Source organism: Mesoplodon densirostris, chromosome 2 (assembly GCF_025265405.1).
Source record: "Mesoplodon densirostris isolate mMesDen1 chromosome 2, mMesDen1 primary haplotype, whole genome shotgun sequence".
In the NCBI taxonomy this organism is placed as follows: domain Eukaryota; kingdom Metazoa; phylum Chordata; class Mammalia; order Artiodactyla; family Ziphiidae; genus Mesoplodon; species Mesoplodon densirostris.
In genome coordinates this window covers 136,058,559-136,081,931 of record NC_082662.1, presented here as the reverse complement: position 1 = coordinate 136,081,931, position 23,373 = coordinate 136,058,559, and the positions used below count along the sequence as shown (strand labels likewise).

At 42.2% G+C, this 23,373-nt stretch overlaps 1 protein-coding gene across 2 annotated transcripts in view; it reads left to right on the top strand.

The window, feature by feature from the left end:
* KCNH1 (potassium voltage-gated channel subfamily H member 1) overlaps positions 1–23,373 on the top strand; it is a 420,384-nt gene that overhangs the window by 40,358 nt on the left and 356,653 nt on the right. For both annotated transcript variants that reach the window (XM_060088399.1, XM_060088398.1), the window contains exons 4-5: positions 5,536–5,664; positions 14,470–14,588. In XM_060088399.1, the coding sequence (XP_059944382.1) occupies positions 5,536–5,664; positions 14,470–14,588 (248 nt within the window). The remainder of the gene's footprint in view (positions 1–5,535; positions 5,665–14,469; positions 14,589–23,373) is intronic.

Below are 23,373 nucleotides of genomic sequence, written 5' to 3'. Positions count from 1 at the left end.
CTCTTTTTCCTTGTGTAACTTATTGGCTATGTGAGTTTAGTTAAAATGCTTTCCCACTTGGGTTGTCCATATTTAAATTGGGGATAATGTCACAGTAGCAATTCCACTTCACAGAGTTTTTGTGAAAGGTAAACCATGATGTATCAGGGTTTGGCCCCGCTGGAAGCACTCAGTAAATGATATTATTGTCTTCATTATTGCTTGTTTTAGAGTCATTGACAATGGCTCCTAGTTACTATAGTAGGTAGTCCCTGTCATACATTTTCTCTTCAAAAATTTCTTGGCTGTTCTTCTACCTTTACTTTTCTATTTGAATTGAATGTCATTCATCAAGCTCTGAGAAAAACAAATGAAAAAAGGAACAATTGAGATTCTGATTGAAATTGCATTAAATTTATATATTAAAAAGGGAGGTTTGACATCTTACAGAATTGATTCTTTTAATCTACAAACAGTGTAACTCTCTCCATTTATTGAGGTTTTGTTTTTTGTCCTTCAATTAAATTACATGGAGGCTTAAGCATTGAATTTTCTACCTTTTCCCTTGTTATGGTTGAGACTGGCCCTTTTCTTTACGAACAGGTGGAGGCAGCTTTGGAGTTTCATTAAACACCTTAAGATACATTCTCTCTCTTTTTTTTTTTTTGCGGTACGCGGGCCTCTCACTGTTGGGGCCTCTCACTGTTGTAGCCTCTCCCGTTGCGGAGCACAGGCTCCAGACATGCAGGCTCAGCGGCCATGGCTCCCGGGCCTAGCCGCTCCGCGGCATGTGGGATCTTCCCGGACCAGGTCACGAACCCATGTCCCCTGCATCGGCAGGCGGACTCTCAACCACTGCGCCACCAGGGAAGCCCTACATTCTCTTTTAAAGTCATACGAACACCCCTGTGAAGTGAGATTGAACATTTTAAGCTTATAGGTAAAGAATTTAAAAGGAAAGAATAAAGGAAAGTAATAGTTTTAAATATCTGTGTATCATCGTACATTTTAACTTAGTCTAAAGTAGGTCTATTATTCCCATTTTACAAATAAGGAAACGGATTATGAGAGAAGTTAAAGTGGTGTGGCCAAGACATAAAATAAATGAAGAGATAGGGCTCAAACGCAGGGCTTGGGATTCTGAATCAGATGTTCTAATGGCCAGTGGTCACTACTTCCCCCCTCATGCTCTCTCATCCTGTCTACACTTGTCATTTGTCTCAATAAAGTTGACTCAAATCCTATTGGTCTGTTTCCTAGGGCTGACTGCCATTCTCTAGTCTAGTTTCTGGACCCATCGGAATGGCCCAGCACATGCAACCCTTCTCAAGAGCCAATCACAGTGGCTTGGTCAATTCTGTTGCTGTCAAATGTGGCCTGGATGCCTGGCTCTAGAGAGTACCTGGGAGGAGGTCCAGGGTAGGAGGCCAAAAATTCTCTCATACACCTGAGCCTTGCTGTTTTGTTATCTGACGGCTGTGGTTGAGAAACCCTATAGCCAGGATAGGTTGTCAGGTTCATTACTGCATAACCCAAGGGAGCTACATAAGGGATGACCATCACAGAGTGACCAGAAGGAGGAGCCTGACCTGGAACTCCCCTTCTACTGGGCATCCTCATACAGGAGAGAGCTGCAGCCTTTGCCATCAGTAGGATGTGTTTCTCCTGGATTTGTGTATTGATCTGCCTTTAATAGAAAATTTATCATTGACCCTTTGTTCTTTTTTGCAGAAACAGGGCATTAAGTACTTGCTTTTCTTGGCTTTTCCCAGAATTTTAACCTCTTCCTGATTTTGTGTGTGTGTGTGTATGTGTGTGTGAATATTTGTGCATTCATTGTCTCTCTTTTATCCTGATGGAATGGATGCTGCTGCAGAATCTGGGCTGTAGGAGAGGTTCCCAGAAGCCAACTGCTCGGGCATCTGCCCCCGGGCAGGTCTTCATTTGAATGGAGCCAAAGGGTTCCTGAATATCCCTGGGTGCATCCAGAGGGGTGTAAGGGAAACTGGGTGGGTGGGGCTCTGGGCTCTGAATGGTTCATGTTTTCTTGAAGGAACTGTTTCATATACTGAGACTTTGAGTAATGTTTCATTAGTTATAAACGCTTCGCTCTTAAAAAGCGAAAGGTTGAAATGACTGCTCTGTGCTATCTAAGAGGGACTCATAGTCTTTTTTGGAATAATTTCAGAAATGAAAATTTAAACCCATTCTTCATTCCTAGATTGTTTGGGTGTGACAATTTGGGAGAGAGGCAGGTCTGAGTAACTGTGAAGACACTGGAAGTAGGATTTATTTCTTTGAAACTCAGCAAGCATTCCTAGAGCTTGTTGAGTTTCACCACTGCAGGCCGGTGCCTCCTGGGGTTGAGCATCATAATGGTCTATGTGATGCCCCATGGGTAGCACTGCATTGGATGCCATTGGAATAGGGGTGCTGGACCATCAGACAGAGGGAGTAGATCAGTTCTCCTGCCCTTGGAGTGCATTATGAATTATTTACAGAAATAGTCTTCAAGTGTTAAGCTTTGAAGGGACCCAATACATAGCACTTTCTTTTCCTGCCTGTGGTCAGAAACAATTGGGAGAGATACAGGAATCAGGCAAATGGAGGTTAAAATACCATCTTTATGACTAGTAAAGCAGATCCTAGAAAATGTAGTTTATATCTGTGGGCAGATGAGTTTCTAAAAGTGAATCCTAGAATCAGACTTACCCACCCAACCCAGGTAACACCGGAGAACCACAGGCTTCTCCTCCTACCACCCATCCCCCCTGCCCTTTGACTTCTCCCTTAACATTTATAGAATGGGGAAGTAGAGCGGAATGCACACTAATCTCTAAGCAGAGGAGGAGAAGTGGCCAGGCTACACATGTCCAATTCTTGTCCCCCAAATTGCCAACCCAGGGGAAAGGCCTGGAGTGTTACACTGAAAGATGTCCCTCCACGAGGAAACGCCAGCAGGAGAAAAGAGGTTCCTACCCTCAACAAGCCCAAGTGATCAGCCGGCGAGGAACTCTTAAAGTAATACATACTGACTCTATGAATTTTTGGCACAAGAAACATATTAAGATATTGAAACGGAATGATCAGAGTAACATGCATTCAGTCAGGGAACATTTCTGGAAGGAAGCAATGGGCACAGTGTGGTGGAGAGAGGCACATAGCTTTAAACAGATTGACCTGTTGAAATGGAGGAAAGTTCACGGAGAGCTTGAACTATGGTAAAATGAAAAAGGCCTCCCAATATGACAAATACAGTAGTTCTTGTGATCTGGGAGATGGGGGTTAGTGTCATCAGTCCTAGTAGTCATAAAGATTAGATGGCACTGTCCCAAGTGGAACAAGTTCACAGATATCAGGCCCAGCTGGTACAGCACAGGGGATGGCCCATACGTGGCAGCTGTGAAGGGGATGGTTCTGGGGATTGCAGCAAGACGAGGCTCCTGGTGTTAGACAACATGAGTGGGGGGCCTCTCTTCTGATTTATTACTAGTTTGGTAAATATGGAGTGCTTTCTTGTTTACCCAGCTGAGAGAATATTGCTTAGTTTTCTTTAGAGCAAAAAGAAAAGATTTTTTTCCTCTTTTTGTCTTACCAGCTAGGATACAACTGAGAGCTGTGGGTACGTGGGCTCGATTGGTGTGATGCTTTCTTTTGAGTTTTCTGTTGCTTAATTGAAAGTGGTTTAAAACCCACTACAGGTTCTGAGGAGGATACTGGGAGGAATAGTAACACAGACCTTCCAAAAACAGTGGATAACTCAGAGACCATATTCTTTTTGATTTTGGAACACTGCGTGTGATTTTTTAAAAATTTTTTTGGCCGCGCCAGTCAGCTTGTGGGATCTTAGTTCCCCGACCAGGGATCAAACCCAAGGCCTCGGCAGTGAAAGTGCAGAGTCCTAACCACTGGACCACCAGGGGATTCCCCTGATTTTTGTAAGGTGGATTTTCTTTTCAAAACACATTTTTCTTAGGGTGACACTATAATGTATTTGTCTTCAAAGAGTACCCAGAAACCAGCAGCTAAAAGGGGAAGGGGAAGTGGATAGAGGTTTAAAATTAACTGTGGATGAATATATAGATAATCAAGATTTAAGGAGAACGTATTCCTATCTGATCCGTTTGCTGCCTGTTTGTACATTGTGGGGTTATTCATACTTACATATGAATAAGTGGTATAGTCAGGTATATAATCTTGTAGTTGTTAAGTAAAATTGGTTAATCCTAATGTTAATCAGAGATGTCTCTCTGTCCTTGTATAGTATAGAGTTTGATGTGATTGCAGACAGAGAGACCCAGGTGACCTTTTGGGGATCTATTTCCATCTCCAATATTCAGTGAGTTGTTTGCTTGCTATCTCCTAAAATAAAATATGTAAAATGCTGAGCACAGCACCTGGTACATAGAAAGCTTCTCTAATACTTAACAACATGGGGAAATATTTACTGTATTTTAATTTGAAAATGGTTATAAAATAGTATGTAAAACATTATCCCGGTTATGCAAAATTCAACAAATAGTTATTAAGTTCTTATATGCCAGATGCTGTTTTAGGAACGGGGATACAAGAACAAGATGGGGTGAACACACCATTGCTTTGTGCCCTATTTAATTTTGTATCACAGAAGAGATTGATAGCTCTTGCTGTGATGTCCTCAATAGATAGAAAACATCTGTTTCTTTTCCTTTTTTTTTTTTGTTTTTTGTTTTTGTTTTTGGAAGCCAGAGACTGACTTTGTGCAGATATTTTTCCATAGATACCTGAGTGGGTTACCTCTCTGAGAAGTCAGTCAGATGAGCCCTGCCCACCTTCTCCTTCTGTGGTTTAGGGCAGTGCTTTGGAAGAGCTCATTTAGCCCCCAGTTTAGCTCAGGAGCAAGGATTGGAAGTTGAAACATTCATTGAGCTTCCTAAAGCACTAAGTATTCACAGCTGAAACCCACCTGGAAACTCCCTTTCTGGGGGAGCCCTTGCGAGGAGAATCATTGTGGTGATTCTTTTCCTTCCTCAGTGTGTCCTTATTTGCCATTGTATAGGACCTTTGGGATTTTTATTCTGGGGAGAGAGATTTAGAAACATAGTTTCTAGCCCATGGTCCATTGAGCCAAATTGATGGATTACCAAGCTGAATTTTGGCACTGGGAGCTTTTAGCAATGGAAATTTGAGTTTAGTGGTCGGCCGGCCATGGCTGGCAATACCCAAACTGGCCCCTACTCTTTACTTGTTCACTACATGGTCTAAGGTAAGTCTTTAGGTCTCTGTACCTTAGATCGGGAGGGATTTTCAACCCATTTTCTAATCATTTTACAAGGGTTAAGAAGTCTGCACTTACAAAATTATTTGAACAGGAGAAAACTCCCCACTGAGTAGTTACTATGAAAGTTTTTATTCCAGCAAGAGGAAAAATTAATGGTGTAAAACCCAGTCCCTGAAGGAATGAAATGCTTCTAAAAATGAACTAATATTTGTACCTATTCATTCCCAAGTCTTTACTTCCATAGCCCCTCAAATGAGAATACAAATTACTGACCAACCTTTTGGTATTTCTTTCAGGGACACCTGTGTGGTTCTTTGTGAAAATTGCTCCAATTCGAAATGAACAGGATAAAGTGGTTTTATTTCTTTGCACTTTCAGTGACATAACAGCTTTCAAACAGCCGATTGAGGATGATTCATGTAAAGGTTTGTAATTCTGATTTGTACAAATAATTTTATGCCTTTTTTATTTTTTTGCCTATAGTGTGACTCTCGTTACAGAAAATTTGAGGTTGCCAAGGCAATCTCTGCACAAGGATCAAGATTTAAACTTTAATTTGTGTTGGGTAGAGCATTGTATCGTTCTGGAATGTATTGAGGGAAAAGAAAGTGAGAAAAAAAAGCTTTGGTTAGGATGGCATTTGAATCAATCTCATACCTTTGTACATTAACCCTTTCCAAGTAGACAGAAGAAGGTAACTGGGCCCCTCTGGTATTGTCAGAATCTTTGCAGGTTTTCACACAACGGATGTCAGTCACCCAAATGTGGGAGTTCATGGTCACAGTCATCTTATTTCTATATAAACTTCTTTAGATTTGACTGAGTTCTAGCATTTTAATAGTGTTAAAGTAGATTTTAGTACATCTCTGCCTCTGTGGTTGGTTAAGTCTGTGACTGGTTAATTCATTGGAAACATGGCATTAATGAGGCCAGTAACATTCCCATATGGGTCATTTAATCAGATCTGGGACCACAGATTTTAGCACTCACCTCAGCCATACCACATGCATGTATTGTTTAAATAACACTTGGGGACCTAGGAGAGGAGATGGCTCAGGATTTCTAGAACAACTGTACTCCCGAAGAGGTCCAGCTCATCAGGAAGTACAGAAGCTGTCATTCCCAGAGGTTTGGGATTAGGAGGTATCACAGCAGCCTTTTCCAACCCCCTGAAGATAACCAAGAGGCCAGGAGCTCTTTCACGTCGCAGTGTCTCCTGGCTCTGCAGCTGATTTTCCGGCTCTACCAGAGAACGCTACTCCTTGCAGTTTTCTGAGATGCAGCAGAGAGATAAAAGTGGAGTTCATGGGAGAGTCAAACTGGGGCATGTTATCCTCGACGTGACAAAATTGTGATTGTTAAATGGCAAGAAATAAAAAACATTTTGTGGCTGCTCCCTTTGGGGCTGTGTCCTCTGAGGATATTTAAAATCCTACCACATTTGGATGCTAATATTTATAGAGTTCAATGCGCAATGCTGTGTATACCAGTGCATCCTATTTTTTTTTTTAACTATCTATAGCTCAGTAAACCAATCACAGCCTGCCTTTGGGGTTCAAGACCAGAGCAGATGTAAATAAAGTCTCTTAACTTGTCTCACCCTCCGGCAGTCTCCTTTTCTCCTGCAGATTTATGATTCCCTGATTTCTAGCTTCTGACTTGAAGATTTCTCAGTGCAGTAGCTCTTACACAGCGATAGGCTCACTCATGATGAGTGTCATCTTGCTACCATCTAGAAAGGCCGTTTACTTTTTTAACTGAATAAACTCATAAATAGCATTTTAAAGGTTATCTGATAGTTTCACAATTATTTTTGCAAGTTTTCTCTGAAAAAGGTGAACTAGGGGATGTAGTTGAGTCAGAATGTTTTCTTATCATCACCACTGGAACATTTTCAGGTGACATGAGGGATTGTTTAGTAGGAAAGGCAGAGTTAACCGAGAATGCTCCCTGCATGCCACCTAGGTGTCTGCCTGGCATTCTCACGAAACCTGAAAGAAAAGATAAATCTGATCAATGCCGTGGGACTCACTGAGGTTTATTTTCCAGGAATAAAGTGCTCTACTACATTTTTCCTGCCTCACTGATGTATTTCCCTTGCTGATAAGGGTTTTGGTGGATGTGCGCATGCGCGCGCGCGCGCACACACACACACACACACACACACACACACACACACACACACACACACACACACACACACACACCCTATTCCCTGTTAGCCAAGGGAACCAGATATTAATTCTTTGTCAGTGAAATAAATTGGAGTAATACATGACTTGATTTCTAAAAATTAAAACACACATGCACACACACACACATACACGTACATACTCTTTAGCCCTCAATATAGGAATGCTGACAGTGGATCATGCTTAATATTTCTTCCAGGACATGACTTTATAAGCCTGTTCACTCCAAATGCTGTGGCAGATATGTTTAGACCCTGCCACTTGTCATGTCACTGTGCCCCTGACCCACTTCTATTTGGTGGTCTGTTTAGGACAAGGTCAAATTTTATATTAGTCTGTTGTTGATGGAAGAGCATGATAATTCTCCAGGCCTTTATCGTTGTAAGTCTCTAAACTGCAGTTCTGGCTGTAAGGGTCCAATCTAGATGGAAAATACACTGCCATGTGGCTGGATTATTCTCCTGACTTGACATTTCTTCTCGGAAGTTGTTCTCACATTGTGAGATTCCAGCAGGTCCAGCCGGGCTTTCAGTACAGTGCCTCAATTAGCATAAAGAGCCTTAAGAGTCTTGCTGACCCAGGCTTGTGTAGAATTCACTTTTGAGAGGGAATGGAAGGGTGGATAAGGGAAAACCCCAGAAAATCCCTAGATAATTGCTTTTTGGCATAGCAATACAAGATGTTTTCCCACCATTAGGTTAGACTTTTTTACAGTCAACTGTGCTCAGATTGTCTTTAAAATGACTTTGTTTTCTCTCATCATCTTGTGCCTCACTTTGGGGCTTGGGAGTCTGGTGAGTGCATCCTAACGGTGACTCAGGAAGCCATTTGGTGCCTAATTTTCCCATAAATGACACACAAAGGGGAGAACACATGGGATCATTGGCGATAGACTATTTTAGCATCTGACACAAAGTAACTCCCCTTTGGCCCTGAGCTCCGAGCACATGTGATGGGCCCCGGGGATGCTCCCTGAACCCCCTCTTTTATTTAGTGTATCAGTTCTCATGACCCTTTTCATGAATTATCCAGACCCCTGACTTCCTCATCTCCTCTTTCCTGTTCATCTTTTGGCTACTTCCCTTTCTCTCTGATAAAAAGTGCCCACAGGTGGCATGGAGCAAGGGATGAAGGCAAGCTAGGTTTGCTGTTTGGTAAGGGCTGTGTGTGTGTGTGTGTGTGTGTGTGTGTGTGTGTGTGTTTAAAGGCTGAATGAGAGAGTAGGTGGGAATTCTTGGTTGAAATGAGACTCAGTGAGGCTCTGGGCGTTTCATTTCTTCCTTATCTCTTGCTTTTCTGGTACTTTGGATAATTGGGAGTAGGTTGCAGGAGTGTTTTTCTCTGTCCCATCCGCCCTTCAAAGCCAGGAGCCTTGGGCAAGTGGGTAGAGAAGAATTAGAGTGTAGGGCTCAGAGTTTTCTCTTTACATTGTTCACCCAAGGATGAGTCACCCCTCTTCTCTTCTCTCTTACCTCACTGAATCATCTCACATTAAAGGAGCAAATTCACTTTCAAAGATCCACTAAAGTAAATTTAGTATTTACTTGTAAATTCAGAGTTAAAATTGAGCCAAGAGTGGGCAAGAAACGGAATGTAAAACTCCAGAGGAGATTTTTAAAGGCCAAAGATTTAGAATATTCAGGGCTGAAGGCTCCGGCAAGCTGTTGTAACTGCCAACCCTTCTCCAGGTGTCTTCATGTGGGATATATGTGAGGTGCTCTTGGGGAAGAAAGAGTGTAATGGCTAAAAGCCACAGGTCCCCTCTCCACCACCAATATTAGCATTTTTTCTCTCGGCCCTTAGGATGACTGAAAGGTGATGATTTAGTGACTTCTGCTTGAAAAAGCCATCCTAGGTTTTTGGTTATTTGTACATCAGTAGGGAAAAGATCTGGGCCAGAAGACTTGAGGACACTTAGTCATTGTCCACATTGACCTGGTAGTCTCCCGTGTCCATTGCTCTCTGCTGGATGTTGGGTTATGGCACCAGCTCCTCTAAGAGAATCTGTGACTCTTCAGATTAGGACAAGCTCGGCCTCATCGCCTCCTCACCAGGGCAAGGATACTTTAAGGAGTCCTATGCAACTTCTGTTCCAAGTGGCTCAGCATGGTTTCCCAGGGAGGGGCCTGTAGGTCTGTCTTTCCTAGTATCTCTGGACTTACCCTGGGAGGAACTGGAATTCCAGGTCATCCCAGAACCATCTCTTTTGGCCTAGGGAGAATACAGGGATGTGTGGGCTAAAGCAGCCTAGTGGGGGACTCACCCCAGTTGAAACCAGTAGCCAGTGTGGGCTCAAGCAAGGGAGATAGTGGTTGTCCTTACTGAGAAAGGAGAAAGGACCCAGTAAATCCTTCTTAGCTGCTTGCTAGATTGCAAACTGCATTCCCGTGCTTCTGTCCTTTCTTCCCTTTCATGCTTCCTCTTCCCCTCCTGCTCGCCCCCCCGTCATTTTTCCTGATCATGTGATGCTTCTGATCTTCCCACGGCACCCCCAGCCCTGCCTCTGCCTGCCTTGTGGTGACGTTTATGACAGAGCTGGAAGAACCCTGAGCTAGGGGTTTCTTCATTTGAGCTCAGTTCACCGTTAAACTCCCAAATGGGATATAATTGGAAGGGTGGGTGCAGAAATACCTCCTAAAACTTAACAGAGTTTGTAAAATGGGCTACTTATACTTTGGGGCTTTATGTCTACTGGAAACCCAGGTAGAAGTAGGAAAATGAGAGAACACAATTTGTGCTTCATGCACATTTATTCAGCATACGCACTTACTGGGTGTATTTGGGGTGTTTAACCTTATGCTAGATGCTGACCTTAAGGAAATGTCTAAGAGCCCCTGCTCGTTACAGTCTGTTCGGAAGATAGGCAGACAGGTGAGCAAATAGAACAATAAAGCCTAATCAGTGATCTAATAGAAGTCTGCCTAAGGCAAATGGGGGTACACAGGTTGGAGCAGGCAATTCTGCTAGGGTAGGGTGATACCAGGGAAAGGCTTCCTTGAAGGCAGCTGCCTTATTTTCCTTGTGGAAAATGACCATGTGGCTTCTCTTAAGCAAGATCATCTTGAGCTGGATTCTCATCGGCTTATTCTCACCCAGTTGACCCTTTGGACAATAGGAAATTGATTTTTCCAGGAATGTTTTTCCTGATGGCTCTGCTATGAGGGACATTTGTGGTCCAAATTGTACATGTATTCCACCAAACCCATTTGCTTCTCTTCTGTGTTTTCTTAAAATTTTTATTAAAGTATAGTTGATTTATAATATTGTGTTAGTTTCAGGTATACAGCATAGTGATTCAGATACATATATCAATATATATATATTCTTTTCCATTATAGGTTATTATAAGATATTGAATATAGTTTACTGTGCTATGCAGTAGGTCCTTGTTGTTTATCTATTTTATATATAGTAGTTTGTATCTGTTAATCCCATACTCCTAATTTATTCCTCTCCTCCTTTCCCCTTTGGTAACCATAAGTTTGTTTTCCATGTCTGTGAGTCTGTTTCTGTTTTGTAAATAAGTTCATTTGTATTATTTTTTTAGATTCCACATATAAGTGATATCATATACTTGTCTTTTTTAGTTTGACTGACTTTCTTCTGTGTTTTTAATCTCATTGGCTGTCACTCCAGTCACCCAAACCAGGGACCCAGAGGCCACCTGGCTTGCTTCTTCTCTCCCTCTACAGCCATTGATTCTACCTCTGCAGCTGTTCTCAAGTCTCCACTTGTTACCTGGCTCAGGCCATAGCACTGGTCCAGGCCCTCATGGTGTCTTGCCTGGGATTCTGACTGGTCTTCTATCTGTTAACCCCCCTCCGCCCTCTTTATAGTCCACTATCCACACTGCCATTTTGTCCTAAAATTCCCCTACTATATTTAAACTCCTTCATTGGATTCCCTTCAGGTTTCAGATTGATTCCCTTCAGGTTTCAGTTTGAAGTTCAAATTTCTTAACTTGCCATCTAGGTTGTTACCACCTAAGTTCTTCTCGGCCTGGCCCTTGACAACCTCTTTAGCATTACTTCAGGTCACTGCCTGCATCCTCCTCCCCTCTATGGGCCACGCCTCATTCATCTAGCTATTAAGAAGGTCTTACTCTTCCCTGACATATTACCCTGTTTTATGATTTTTCTGCCTTCATAGGTGCTGTTTCTTCTGTGTGGAATGTCTATCTTTTCCTTCCTGACTTCAAGTAGCTCCTACTCATCTTTTAAAAGTTTGCTCTAGTGTCACCTCCTGTGGGAAGCCCTCCCTGACTGCCCAGCCTGGATCAGATATGCCTTCTCTGGACAGTCTTGGCCATAGCGTCCTCTACTCACCTGTTATAGAATTTAGCTTACTATATCATACTTTTTTATTTTCTTATCAGTCTTCCCTACTAGAGTACAAGCTCTTTGAGGCCAGAGTCTGTGCCTTTTTTCATTTTAGTATCCCCAGGATTTAGCACTGTGATGGTATTTACATAGTAGTTATGTTTAGAATTAATATGTGAATGAATGATGTTCTTTCATCTGGCTCAGCATGAGTCCTGTTATAAAGTGTCTAGAGTCCAGAAAGGACAACCTGAAGGTGGAGCTTGGGAAAGAACTTATTTCCTTCCTTCAGAATAGGCAGAGTCTGCCTACCCTGGTAGAGGTGTGATGGAAGATTTCACACTGCCTGTCCATTTCCCAATCCAACACCCACTCACCTTCCTGTGCCCTTCACTCAGCCACCTGAGAGCCAACTCTTTTAAGAGGCACATTCTTGAAAAGAGAATCAGGGCTAGAGTGAAGGGCTACCTGGGCCTGGGGAAATGCCCTGAAGTCCAGGGATCTTTCTTTTAATTTTTTGTGCCACGTCATCTGATGGACCAGGGCCCTGAGCCCTGCCAAGCAGGGTCTGGGATATCTGCCCTGCTCGCTCCCTCTTATCATTGGTACCAGAGTGTAGGTTGTGGTGGTGGTGGGTGGGTAGGATTGAATGGGGGCGTGTTTCAGAGCCTTTGATGATGTTTGAGTGCACAACTGTTTTCTCGCCAGTTGAAAAATATACTTTCTGCTCCTCTTGAAAAACTTTGCATAATTCAATTCCAGCTTTGTTTTCAGCTGTAGGAGAGCCTGACTCTGAAAGAGACTTTAAAAAATTCTAGTCCACGGTTCACACAAGCAAATTCCAGTGAACATTTTCATTAATGGCCCATTTGGGGAAGATGTCATATACCTCTGGAGAGTCTGGGCTGTCCCCTCCTGTCAACATCAGTGGGAGTCCCCGCAGCCCGACCACCGTGAGCCTCTTTTCAAGGTGACCCATATCTCTGCTTAATGGCATCAGGATGGATGAAAATGCCACTATCTTTTATTAAAGCCCAGAACTTCTGGAATGAGATAAAAAGGAACTTGATTTGCTATTCTTGTTATGTTGACAAAATTTATACAGATCTTGATTCTTAAAGGTTGTGCAAAAAAAGGGCCATCATTCTGCTTGACCTCATTGTCCTCTGGATTCTGAGTCCGTCTTATAAAGGTGCTCCAGGGTAAAATTTGGTAAATGAGATTTCTGCTGCAAGGCACTGGCTACTTCTAAACTCTAAAGGACAAAAAATCAAATTGCCTAGTCTTGCTGTTAGCTGTCATGCAAAAATAGTTGCACGCTCTTTATTTGCTGTACCCCACATCCAGGTCTTTGGAGCTCCCTCGCCCCAAGCTTGGTTTTGAGAACCCCTACAGACTTTCAGGGGTCTCATGAGGCAATTGGCATGGTCATAACCTTGATGCAGATGGCTTGTTGGATATTGGAATGGACGGTTGTCTTTGGGGACCTTTAAACGATTCCTCATACATATTAAAATCTTAGTAATGATCACTGGTACATCTTAGATTTTGGAGTATAGAGTGGTCTGGATTAGAAAAAGACCAGTGTTTTACTTTCCTTGGAGGAACCAAGGAGGGCCAAGGAGGCCTCAAGACAGTCTTTGTTTTAGCCCACTAAACTTAGCCACTTTGTTTTACCAGGAAAATGCATCCTGCATTTATGGCATGTAGATAGAGTATCTTAATTTCCACTTTACAGATGAGATCATTGAGGCCCGGATAATTTAAACAGTTTGTTGGTGACCTCAAGCAGGCCGGAGGCAGAGATGGGATTTGTATCCAGATTTCTTTACTCTAAGTTCAGTACTCGGCTCTTTGCATTTCTAGTTTTAAGGGGACCTACCTGCCATCAGCTATCCTTCCCCCATCCTAGAGCAGACTAAAATCAACTAGTATTGTTCCCCCACCTACCCATGGATTAAATTCATTTCTTATTCCTCTGGCTTTGGAGAAGGTAGTACATGGAACAGCCATTTGACTAGCTTGTCTAGTCATTTAAAACCCAGAATCAGCTTAGTCTCTGCTAGGATCAGATGACAGGGGGCTTGGGAACAGCCTGAGCCATAAAGTCAGAGAAACATCTTGATTGCCTGGTGTTGCCTGGCAGAAAAGCCTTGGGCCAGAGTGGGGAGATCTGGGTTCTAGACTCTTAGCTGCCTAGGCACTCTGTGCCTCGATTTCCCTAGTTGTAAAACAGTGCTAAGACCTGCCGTACCTGCTTCACCAAGCTATGATTAGGGTCACGTGAAACTACAAGGGAAAAGTGCATTATTGCACAGATTTGAGCAAGTCTAGATGCTTTTTTTTGTGTGTGTGGTACGCGGGCCTCTCACTGTTGTGGCCTCTCCCGTTGCGGAGCACAGACTCCAGACGCGCAGGCTCAGCGGCCATGGCTCACGGGCCCAGCCGCTCCGTGGCATGTGGGATCTTCCTGGACCGGGACACGAACCTGCGTCCCCTGCATCGGCAGGCGGACTCTCAGCCACTGCGCCACCAGGGAAGCCCTAGGTGCTTTTTTGATCAGCGAATCTTGATTGCGAGGATGGCCGAGTGACTTGTGGATATGCAGGAGGACATGGAGGGTGGGCGTCTGCTTCTGACAGGGTAACTCGTGGTATGAATGTCCGAGCACCTTTAGGACCTGGTTGAACCTGTCTCTCCTGTCTTCCACATGCTCCAGGCTGGGGGAAGTTTGCTCGGCTGACCAGAGCACTGACAAGCAGCAGGGGTGTCCTGCAGCAGCTGGCTCCCAGTGTGCAAAAAGGCGAGAACGTCCACAAACACTCCCGCCTGGCCGAGGTAAGGGCAAGGGTTTAGCTCAGCTTAACCCTCACTCACTTCCATGGCGTCCCTGGGCTGAGAAAATGGTCCACAGTGAGTGTGATGGCTTGGAAGGGACCTTCAGGACCCCAGACTCTTGTCTTGGCTGGGCTATACACCACCATGTGTGACCTTGGGTAAGTGATCGAACTCCTGTTAGTTGTGTACTCTCACATGTGTAAAAGGAACTACAAAGTACTCCATTCAAAACTGGTTGAGATTACAGTTGTCAGCTGACTCTTCTGAAGGAGTAGGGAAGGAGCTAGAAGTGCTGTATACATGAAGGGGGTTTTACTTATAAACCATAAACAATTTTGTTATTTGAGCAATACATACTATTACAGGAAAAGAAGCAATACATACTATTACAGGAAAAGAAGATACAGGAACAAAGAGGAAGAAAATAAATATCACCTAGAATCCCACTCACCAGATAACATTGTTATAATTTTTGTGGACATGCCTTAACTCTCTTTTGCATTTAAGAAATATTCTATTCCTAAAGCCTAAGAAATACATTTTTTCACATTAATGAAGTTGAGATATATCTAAGAATCAATGTGTATATTTAAGGTGGGTTGTATTGCCTTTTCTTCATTTTATAAAGTTATGAACATCTTTCCAGGTTAATAAATATACTTAAAATTATTGCTGTTTCCATAACCTTTGTAGTAAGGAAAACTCATGGTGGTGGTATTCTCCCTTTTGCTGGCACAAGTGAGAGGCTGGGAAGCCTGGACAAGATGTTTGATCAGGCTTAATGCACCCAAATTATTATTATCTGTTGTTTGATCAGGCTTACTGCACCCAAATTATTATTATCTGTCTTTGGTGGTCCTGCATCCACATCACTGTTATCTCCCTTTGGTGGTGCCTGGTCTTTTTTTTTTTTTTTCCAATGAGACCAGGGTAGGACCAATTAAGAGCATTATACTTTCCATGTAGCAAATTTCCATCTTACCCAAAGATGACAGCGTTAGCTGTCTCTCTGCCTGGTGGTGGCCAGTCAGTTCCTGATCTGTGCTGAGATGACAGGGCACTTTCTGACCTGCCTCTTGGCTTACGTATCCCTGAGAGAGAAACTCCCAGCACGGTGCAGCTGACAGTGGATGCTCTGCATATGTGCACCGAACATTGAGTGGGTTGACTACAGAAGATGTCCTTATAGCAGCCAAAAGCTTCTGCCAGCAGTGGGAATGGGGGCATTCATTTGTGTCGTGTTAGAGAAGGTGAGATACTTGGATGATGGCAGCATCGTTTTTGTCATGATGTGGGCTCACCTTGTGATAGAAAGAATAATAAAAGAGACCCTTCAGCTCACAGCCTGCACTTCCTCTGTCCCTGCTGCTTCTTTTGGTTAATGATGTTCCCTCCTCTCCTACTGTCTCCACCTTGCTCACTCTTATCCAGCCACATTCCTTGCTGTTCCTCTTATGCACCAGGCTTGCTCTTCCCCCAGACTTCTGTGTTCTACTCCTTCACCAGCTGCAAGTCTTTGCTCAGATGGCATTTTCTCTATGTGGCTACCTCTGTCAGAGGTACAAGAACCGGTAGGATATTTGTATGTTAAGAGATTGATTGTAAGGAGGCGCTTGTGGGGACTGGAGAAGTCCAGAATTCGTGGGGCAGCTTGGCCAACTGGAAACTCTTGGGAAGAGCTGGTTAGTGCTGAAGTCCCAGATGGAATTTCTTCTCAGGGAAACCTCAGTTTTGCTCTTAGAGCCTTTCAACTGATTAGATGAGGACCACCCAGATTATGGAGTATAATCTCACTTCCTGCAAGTCAGCTGATTGTAGATGTGAATCACATCTACAGAATACCTTCACAGAAGCACTTAGTGTTTGATTGAACAACTAGGTACCATGGCCTAGCCAAGTTGACACATGAAACTAACCATTACAGTTTAATCCTTGTCAGTTCGGCACCCGTATACATTTCCTTAAACCATACTTAATCTCCAAATAAAGATAATAACAAAGTCATACTTCCACCTAACATGATCCAGTTATGTTGCATATTACCAAAACATACCAGCCCTTTCCCCAGAAGAGGATGCAAAGTCCTCGGGTGAGATCTCCACTCCTTGATATCCTGTAACTTAAACAGTGTGATGTAAACTTAACTCTTAACATCTTATGTTAGATAATAAGGGGATAAGAGAGGGAAGAAAATAAAAGTATTTGCCTTGTATATACACTATATACTATATATATATATATATATACACACACACACACACACACTATATAATATATATATATATATATACAAACATTAATAACAAAATAAGAAATACTCATTAACTCTTAATCCTCTCCTTAACCTGCTCTATGTTATGCTCCACTTAACGGCTTCCAATATACTATACAGTTTACTTATTTATTGTGTTTATTGTTCACTGGTATATCCCAAGCATTTAAAACAGTGTCCAGCACATAGTAGATGCTCATCAGTAGTAAGTGTGGTTTTTTTTCCTTAATTGATTGAATGGATGAAAGAAAGGAAATGATGTTAGTGTTTTTGTCTGTCTGGCATGAGTAGTTGCTCATTGATTGGCAGTATGAGGCAAACATCTGGGTCCCATCCCAGGGGCTGCTACATTTTAATTAACCTGGCTAGAGGCTTATGGATTTTATTGATCTTTTCAAAGAACCAACTTTTGGTTTGTGGATTTTCTCTAATGGTTTTCTGTTTCCAATTTCACTGATTTCTGCTCTAATTTTTAATTTTTTCTTCTGTTTAGTTTGGAATGAATTTGCTCTTCTTTTTCTGGCTTCGTAAGGTGGAAGCTTAGTTTATTGATTTTTTATCATTCTCCTTTACTAATGTATGCGTTCAATCCTATAAATTTCCTTTAAGCACTGCTTTCACTGCATCCCACAAATTTTGATAGGTTGTGTTTTCATTTTCATTTTGTTCAAAATATATAAAAATTTCTCTTGAGATTTGTTCTTTGGTCCCAGGTGTTATATAGAAGTATGTTGTTTTATCTCCAAGTATTTAGGGATTTTACAACTGTCTTTCTGTTATTGATTTCTGGTTTAATTCCATTGTGATCTGAGAGCAGACATTGTATGATTTCTATACTTTTAAATTTGTTAAGGTGTGTTTTATGGCCCAGTATGTGGTCTATCTTGGTGAATGTTCCATGTGAGCTTGAGAAGAACGTATATTCTGCTACCGTTGGATGAAGTAGTTCATAGATGTCCATTATATCCAGTTGCTTGATGGTGTTGTTGAGCTCTACAACATCCTTACTGACTTTTTGCCTGCTGGATCTGCACATTTCCATTAGGGGGTGTTAATGTCTCCAGCTATAATAGTGGATTCATCTATTCTCCTTGTAGTTCTATCAATTTTTGCCTCATGTATTTTAATGCTCTGTTGTTTGCTGCATACTCATTAAGGACTGTTATGTCTTCTTGAAAAATTGACTCCTTTATCATTACATAATGCCATTCTTTATCCCCGATAACTTTTCTTGCTGTGAAGTCTGGTCTGTCAGGAATGATTATTGCAACTCCCACTTTCTTTTGCTTAGCATGAGTATGTTAAATCTTTCTTCATCCTTTTATTTTAATCTACATGTGTGTTTATATTTAAAATGGGTTTCTTGTCGACAATGTATAATTGGATCTTGCTTCTTGATCCACATTGACAATCTGTGTCTTAATTGGCCTATTTAGACCACTGACATTTAAAGTGATTATTGATATAGTTGGATTAATATTTACCATATTTGTTGCTGGTTTTCATTTGTTGCCCTTGTTCTGTGTTCCTATTTTGTCTTCCACTCTTTTTCTGCCTTTTGTGGTTTTAACTGAGCATTTTATATGATTCTATATTTTCTCCTTCCTTAGCATATTATACTTTTTTTTTCTTTCTTTTTTTTTTTTTTTTCTTTTTGCGGTATGTGGGCCTCTCACTGTTGTGGCCTCTCCCGTTGCGGAGCACAGGCTCCGGATGCGCAGGCCCAGCGGCCATGGCTCACGGGCCCAGCCGCTCCGTGGCATATGGGATCCTCCCAGACCGGGGCACGAACCCGTATCCCCTGCATCGGCAGGCGGACTCTTAACCACTGCGCCACCAGGGAGGCCCTATACTTTTTTTTTACATTTTTTTAGTGGTTTCCCTAGAGTTTGCAGTATACATTTACAAGTAATCCAAGTCCACTTTCAAATACAGTGGTCCCTAGGTATCCACAGGGGGATATGTTCCAGGACCCCCCACAGGTACCAAAATCCATGGATGCCCAACTCTTTTATATAAAATGGCATGGTGTTTGCATATAAATTATTCACATCCTCTCGTATACTTTAAATTATCTCTAGATTGCTTATAATACCTAATACAATGTAAACACTATGTAAATAGTCGTAAATATAATGTAAGTGTTATGTAAGTAGTTGCTGGTGTGCAACAAATTCAAGTTTTGCTTTTTGGCACTTTCTGGAATTTCTTTTTGAATATTTTGATTTGCACTTGGTTGAATCCACAGATGCAGAACCCATGAATTTAGAGGGCTGACTGTAATACTGTACGTAGTGCTTCATGGGTACCTTGTACGTACCCACCTTGCAAGTACCTTCTAATAAAATACTCCTAATCCCTCTGTCCTGTCCATTGTGCCATTGCTGTGTTTCATTTCACTTATTCATAAGCATACATAAGCATATATATGTATACAGTATCAAATACATTGTTGCTGTTATTTTGAACAAACTGATTATCTGTTAGATCAACTAAGAATAAGAAACATTAAGACTTCCCTCGTGGTGCAGTGGTTAAGAATCCGCCTGCCAATGCAGGGGACACGGGTTCAAGCCCTGGTCCAGGAAGATCCCACATGCCACTGAGCAACTAAGCCTGTGCACCACAACTACTGAGCCTGAGCTCTAGAGCCCACGAGCCACAACTACTGAGCCCGTGTGCCACAACTACTGAAGCCTGTGTACCTAGAGCCTGTGCTCCGCAACAAGAGAAGCCACCTCAGTGAGAAGCCTATGCACCACAACAAAGAGTAGCCCCTGCTCACCGCAGCTAGAGAAAGCCCGCGCGAAACAATGAAGACCCAATGCAGCCAAAAATTTAAAAATTTTTTTTTTAATATTTTAAGAATAAGAAAAACAAAAGTTTTTCGTTTACCTTCCCTTATTCCTTCTCCAGTGTTCCTCTTTTTCATTAAGTAGATCCAAGTTTCTGACCTATATCATTTTCTTTCTCTCTGAAGAACTTCTTTATAAATTTCTTCAAGGCATTTCTGCTGGCAACAAGTTCTCTCAATTTTTATCTGAGACATCTTTATTTATCCTTCTCTTTTGAAAGATAATTTTGCAGGGTACAGAATTCTAGGTTGGTGTTTGTTTTCTCAACACTTTAAATATTTCACTCTACTCTCTTCTTGTTTGTGTGGTTTCTGAGGAGATTTAGGATGTAATTCTTATCTTCATTCCTAATAGGTTAGGTTTTTTGGGGGGTTTTCCCCCTCCAGATTCTTTCAGGAATTTTTGTTTGATTTTCTGCAGTTTGAATATGCTGTGCCTAAGTGTTTTTTCTTTTCTTTTCACTTATACTACTTGGTGTTTTCTGAGCTTCCTGTATCTGTGGTTTGGTGTCTGACATGAACTTGGGGAAGTTATCTGTCATTATTGCTTAAACTATTTCTTCCATTTCTTTCTTTCCTCTCCTTCTGGTATTCCTGTTCCATGTGTGTTATACCTTTTATAGTTGTCCCACAGCCCTTGGACATTCTGTTTTATTTTACTTTTTGGTCCTTTTCTCTTTGCTTTTCAGTTTTGGAGGTCTCTATTGACATGTCCTCAAGCTCAGAAATTCATTCCTCTACCATGTTCTGTCCACTAAGGAACCCATCAAAGGCATTCTTTGTTTCTGTTATAGTATTTTTGATCTCTGGCATTTCTTTTTGTTTCTTTCTTAGAATTTCCATCTCTGCTTACATCGTCTGTCTGTTCTTGCATGCTCTCTATTTTACCCGTTAGAGCTCTTAGTATATGAATCATAGTTTTTAAAAGTTCTGGTCTGATAATTCCAGCATCTCTGCCATATCTAGGTCTGGCTCTGTCTCTTCAAACTGTTTTTTTTTTTTTTTTTTTTTTTTTTTGTGGTACGCGGGCCTCTCACTGTTGTGGCCTCTCCTGTTGCGGAGCACAGGCTCCGGACGCGCAGGCTCAGCGGCCATGGCTCACGGGCCCAGCCGCTCCATGGCATGTGGGATCTTCCCGGACTGGGGCATGAACCCGTGTCCCCTACATCAGCAGGTGGACTCTCAACCACTGTGCCACGAGGGAAGCCCCAAACTGTGTTTTTTGCCTTTTACTATGCCTTGCAACTTTTTGTTGAAATATGGACATGATGTACTGGGTAAAAGGAGCTAGGGTAAATAGGCCGTTAGTGTGGTATAAGATGTCGAGGGAGAGGAATCATTCTATAGTCCCATGATTAGGTCACACTATTTTAGTGAGCCTGTGCCCCTGGGCTATGGACTTCACAAGTGCTTCTCAGTTCTTTCCCCATTTAGACCAAACAAGATGAGGCAGCATGGCCTGCAGTGGTGTATTTCTCTTTCCACATGCCAGAAGCTAGAGCAATTGGGTATTTCTCTATACTCAGGTGAGTTAGGCTCTGATAAAACCCCCCAAATTAGGCTCTGGTTAACTGGTTTCTCTGGAGGGCAGGCCTTTTTAAGAGGAACAGAGTGCTGTGGTGTTTTTAAAAATGGTTACATTTCTATTCCTCTTTCCAGGAGCATGGGGATACTTTTCTCTGATTTTTACTGTGAGAATCTGGTGGAGCTCCTGGAAGTGAAACTCACAAATGTGCGAGGCCCCTGCCCATGACTGGGTCACCCTAGAATTTTTAACTCTCAGATTTGTTCATGCTGAGCCTGCAGCAATTTGCTAGTTACAGTTTAGGCTTTCCTGTCTGGTACTAGTTCTTGTGGAGGTTTCTGCTTCTGGGTTTTTCTGGCAAGTTGTGATTCTCTGTATTCACCTGTCTGTCTCTCCAATTTTTGGTGCAATAGTTTGTCCTCTGACCTCACCTCTTGTGTGGAACTAAGAAGAGTTGTTGATTTTTCAGTTTGTACAGCTTTTTACTTGTTAGGATGGAATGACAATTTTCAAGCTTCTTAAAACCTGCACCAGAAATTGGAAGTTGGCTAGTAAGTTTTCAACAGAGAAAAATCTTTTCCCTGTCTAAAGCTGACAGCCAGTGTCCTGCTGAGTTTTCTCACTGGTAAATGCTGTTGATCAAATGGAGATTGAGTAAGAGTATGGACACCTCATTGAAACCTCTCCCACCTCCAGGAAAAAAATTGACACAATGCACAAGTGGCTGGGAATAGCAGTTTTGCCTTTCAATGGGTTGCACGTGTGATTTTCAAGGCCAACTTATATCCCTGTTTGAACTCAGGCAATCTGGCTTTTGTCCTCACATTAGTCCTCTTGTCTCCCTCCTGGACTGATTCTAGAAAAGAAGGAAGCACGTACTGTGTGCCAGGATCTGTGCTGCTCATCTTCTCCTTCAATCCCCTAGACATCTTGGAGCAATATTATAGAGGGGGAAACTGGGGCACAGGGAAGCTCCTTAACTTGTTTGTGGTTCACCTGGCAGTAAGTGGTGGACTCTGGATTGAGAACCAGGTTTATGTGACTCCAAACCCAACCTGTTTCCCATCTGGGGCACTTCCTTCTGAGCACTGTCTCTTCTTCCCAGCCCTCTGCTTCTGCTTATACTAGGGTTACCATACCTTCCAGCTTTAGACATGATAGGGGACCCTGGTCTCCCTCATCTCAGGATGGGACCCCAAGTCCACTTCATCTGGCTATTCTTCAGCACTCCATCCTCTTCCCTCAGGCTAGTGTGAGCACTTGTTCTTTCAGAGGGCCAGTTTATTTTCAGATCTTAAATATATCTTATGTCATGCATGCACCCTAATGTTCATGGCAGCACCATTTGTGATAGCCAAGACATGGAAGCAACCTAAATGTCCATCAACAGATGAATGGATAAAGAAGATGTTGTATACATATTTATAATGGAATACTATTCAGCCATAAAAAGAATGAAATAACGCCATTTGCAGCAACATGGATGGACCTAGAGATTATCATACGCAGTGAAGTAAGTCAGACAGAGGAAGACAAATATCACATGATATCACTTATATGTGGAATCTCAAATATACAAATGAACTTATTTACAAACAGAAATAGACTCACAGACATAGAAAACAAACAGGGTTACCAAAGGAGAAGGAGAGGGAGGGATAAATTAGGAGGTTGGGATTAGCAGATACAAACCACTATATATAAAATAGATAAACAACAAGGTCCTGCTGTATCGCACATGGAACTATATTCAATATCCTATAATAAACCATAATGGAAAAGATCATGAAAACATATATATATATATATATATATATATATATATATATATATATATATATATATATACATACATGAAATGAATCACTTTGCTATGCACCAGAAACTAACACAACATTGTAAAGTAACTATACTTTAATGAAAAAAAAATCTTATATCACTGCATAGATCAGGCTAGAGGACCCTTTTCACAGGTTGAGTTCTCTGGGATGCAGATACTGTGTAACATCTGTGAAAGAAAAGGGGGAGGAAGCAGCTGGGCAGGGAGAGCATCAGACACAGCGCAGATCCGATTGAGGCTCTGCCAGCCTGACACGGAGCTCTGCAGCAGAGACGGCAGTAGAGCAGCCCCACA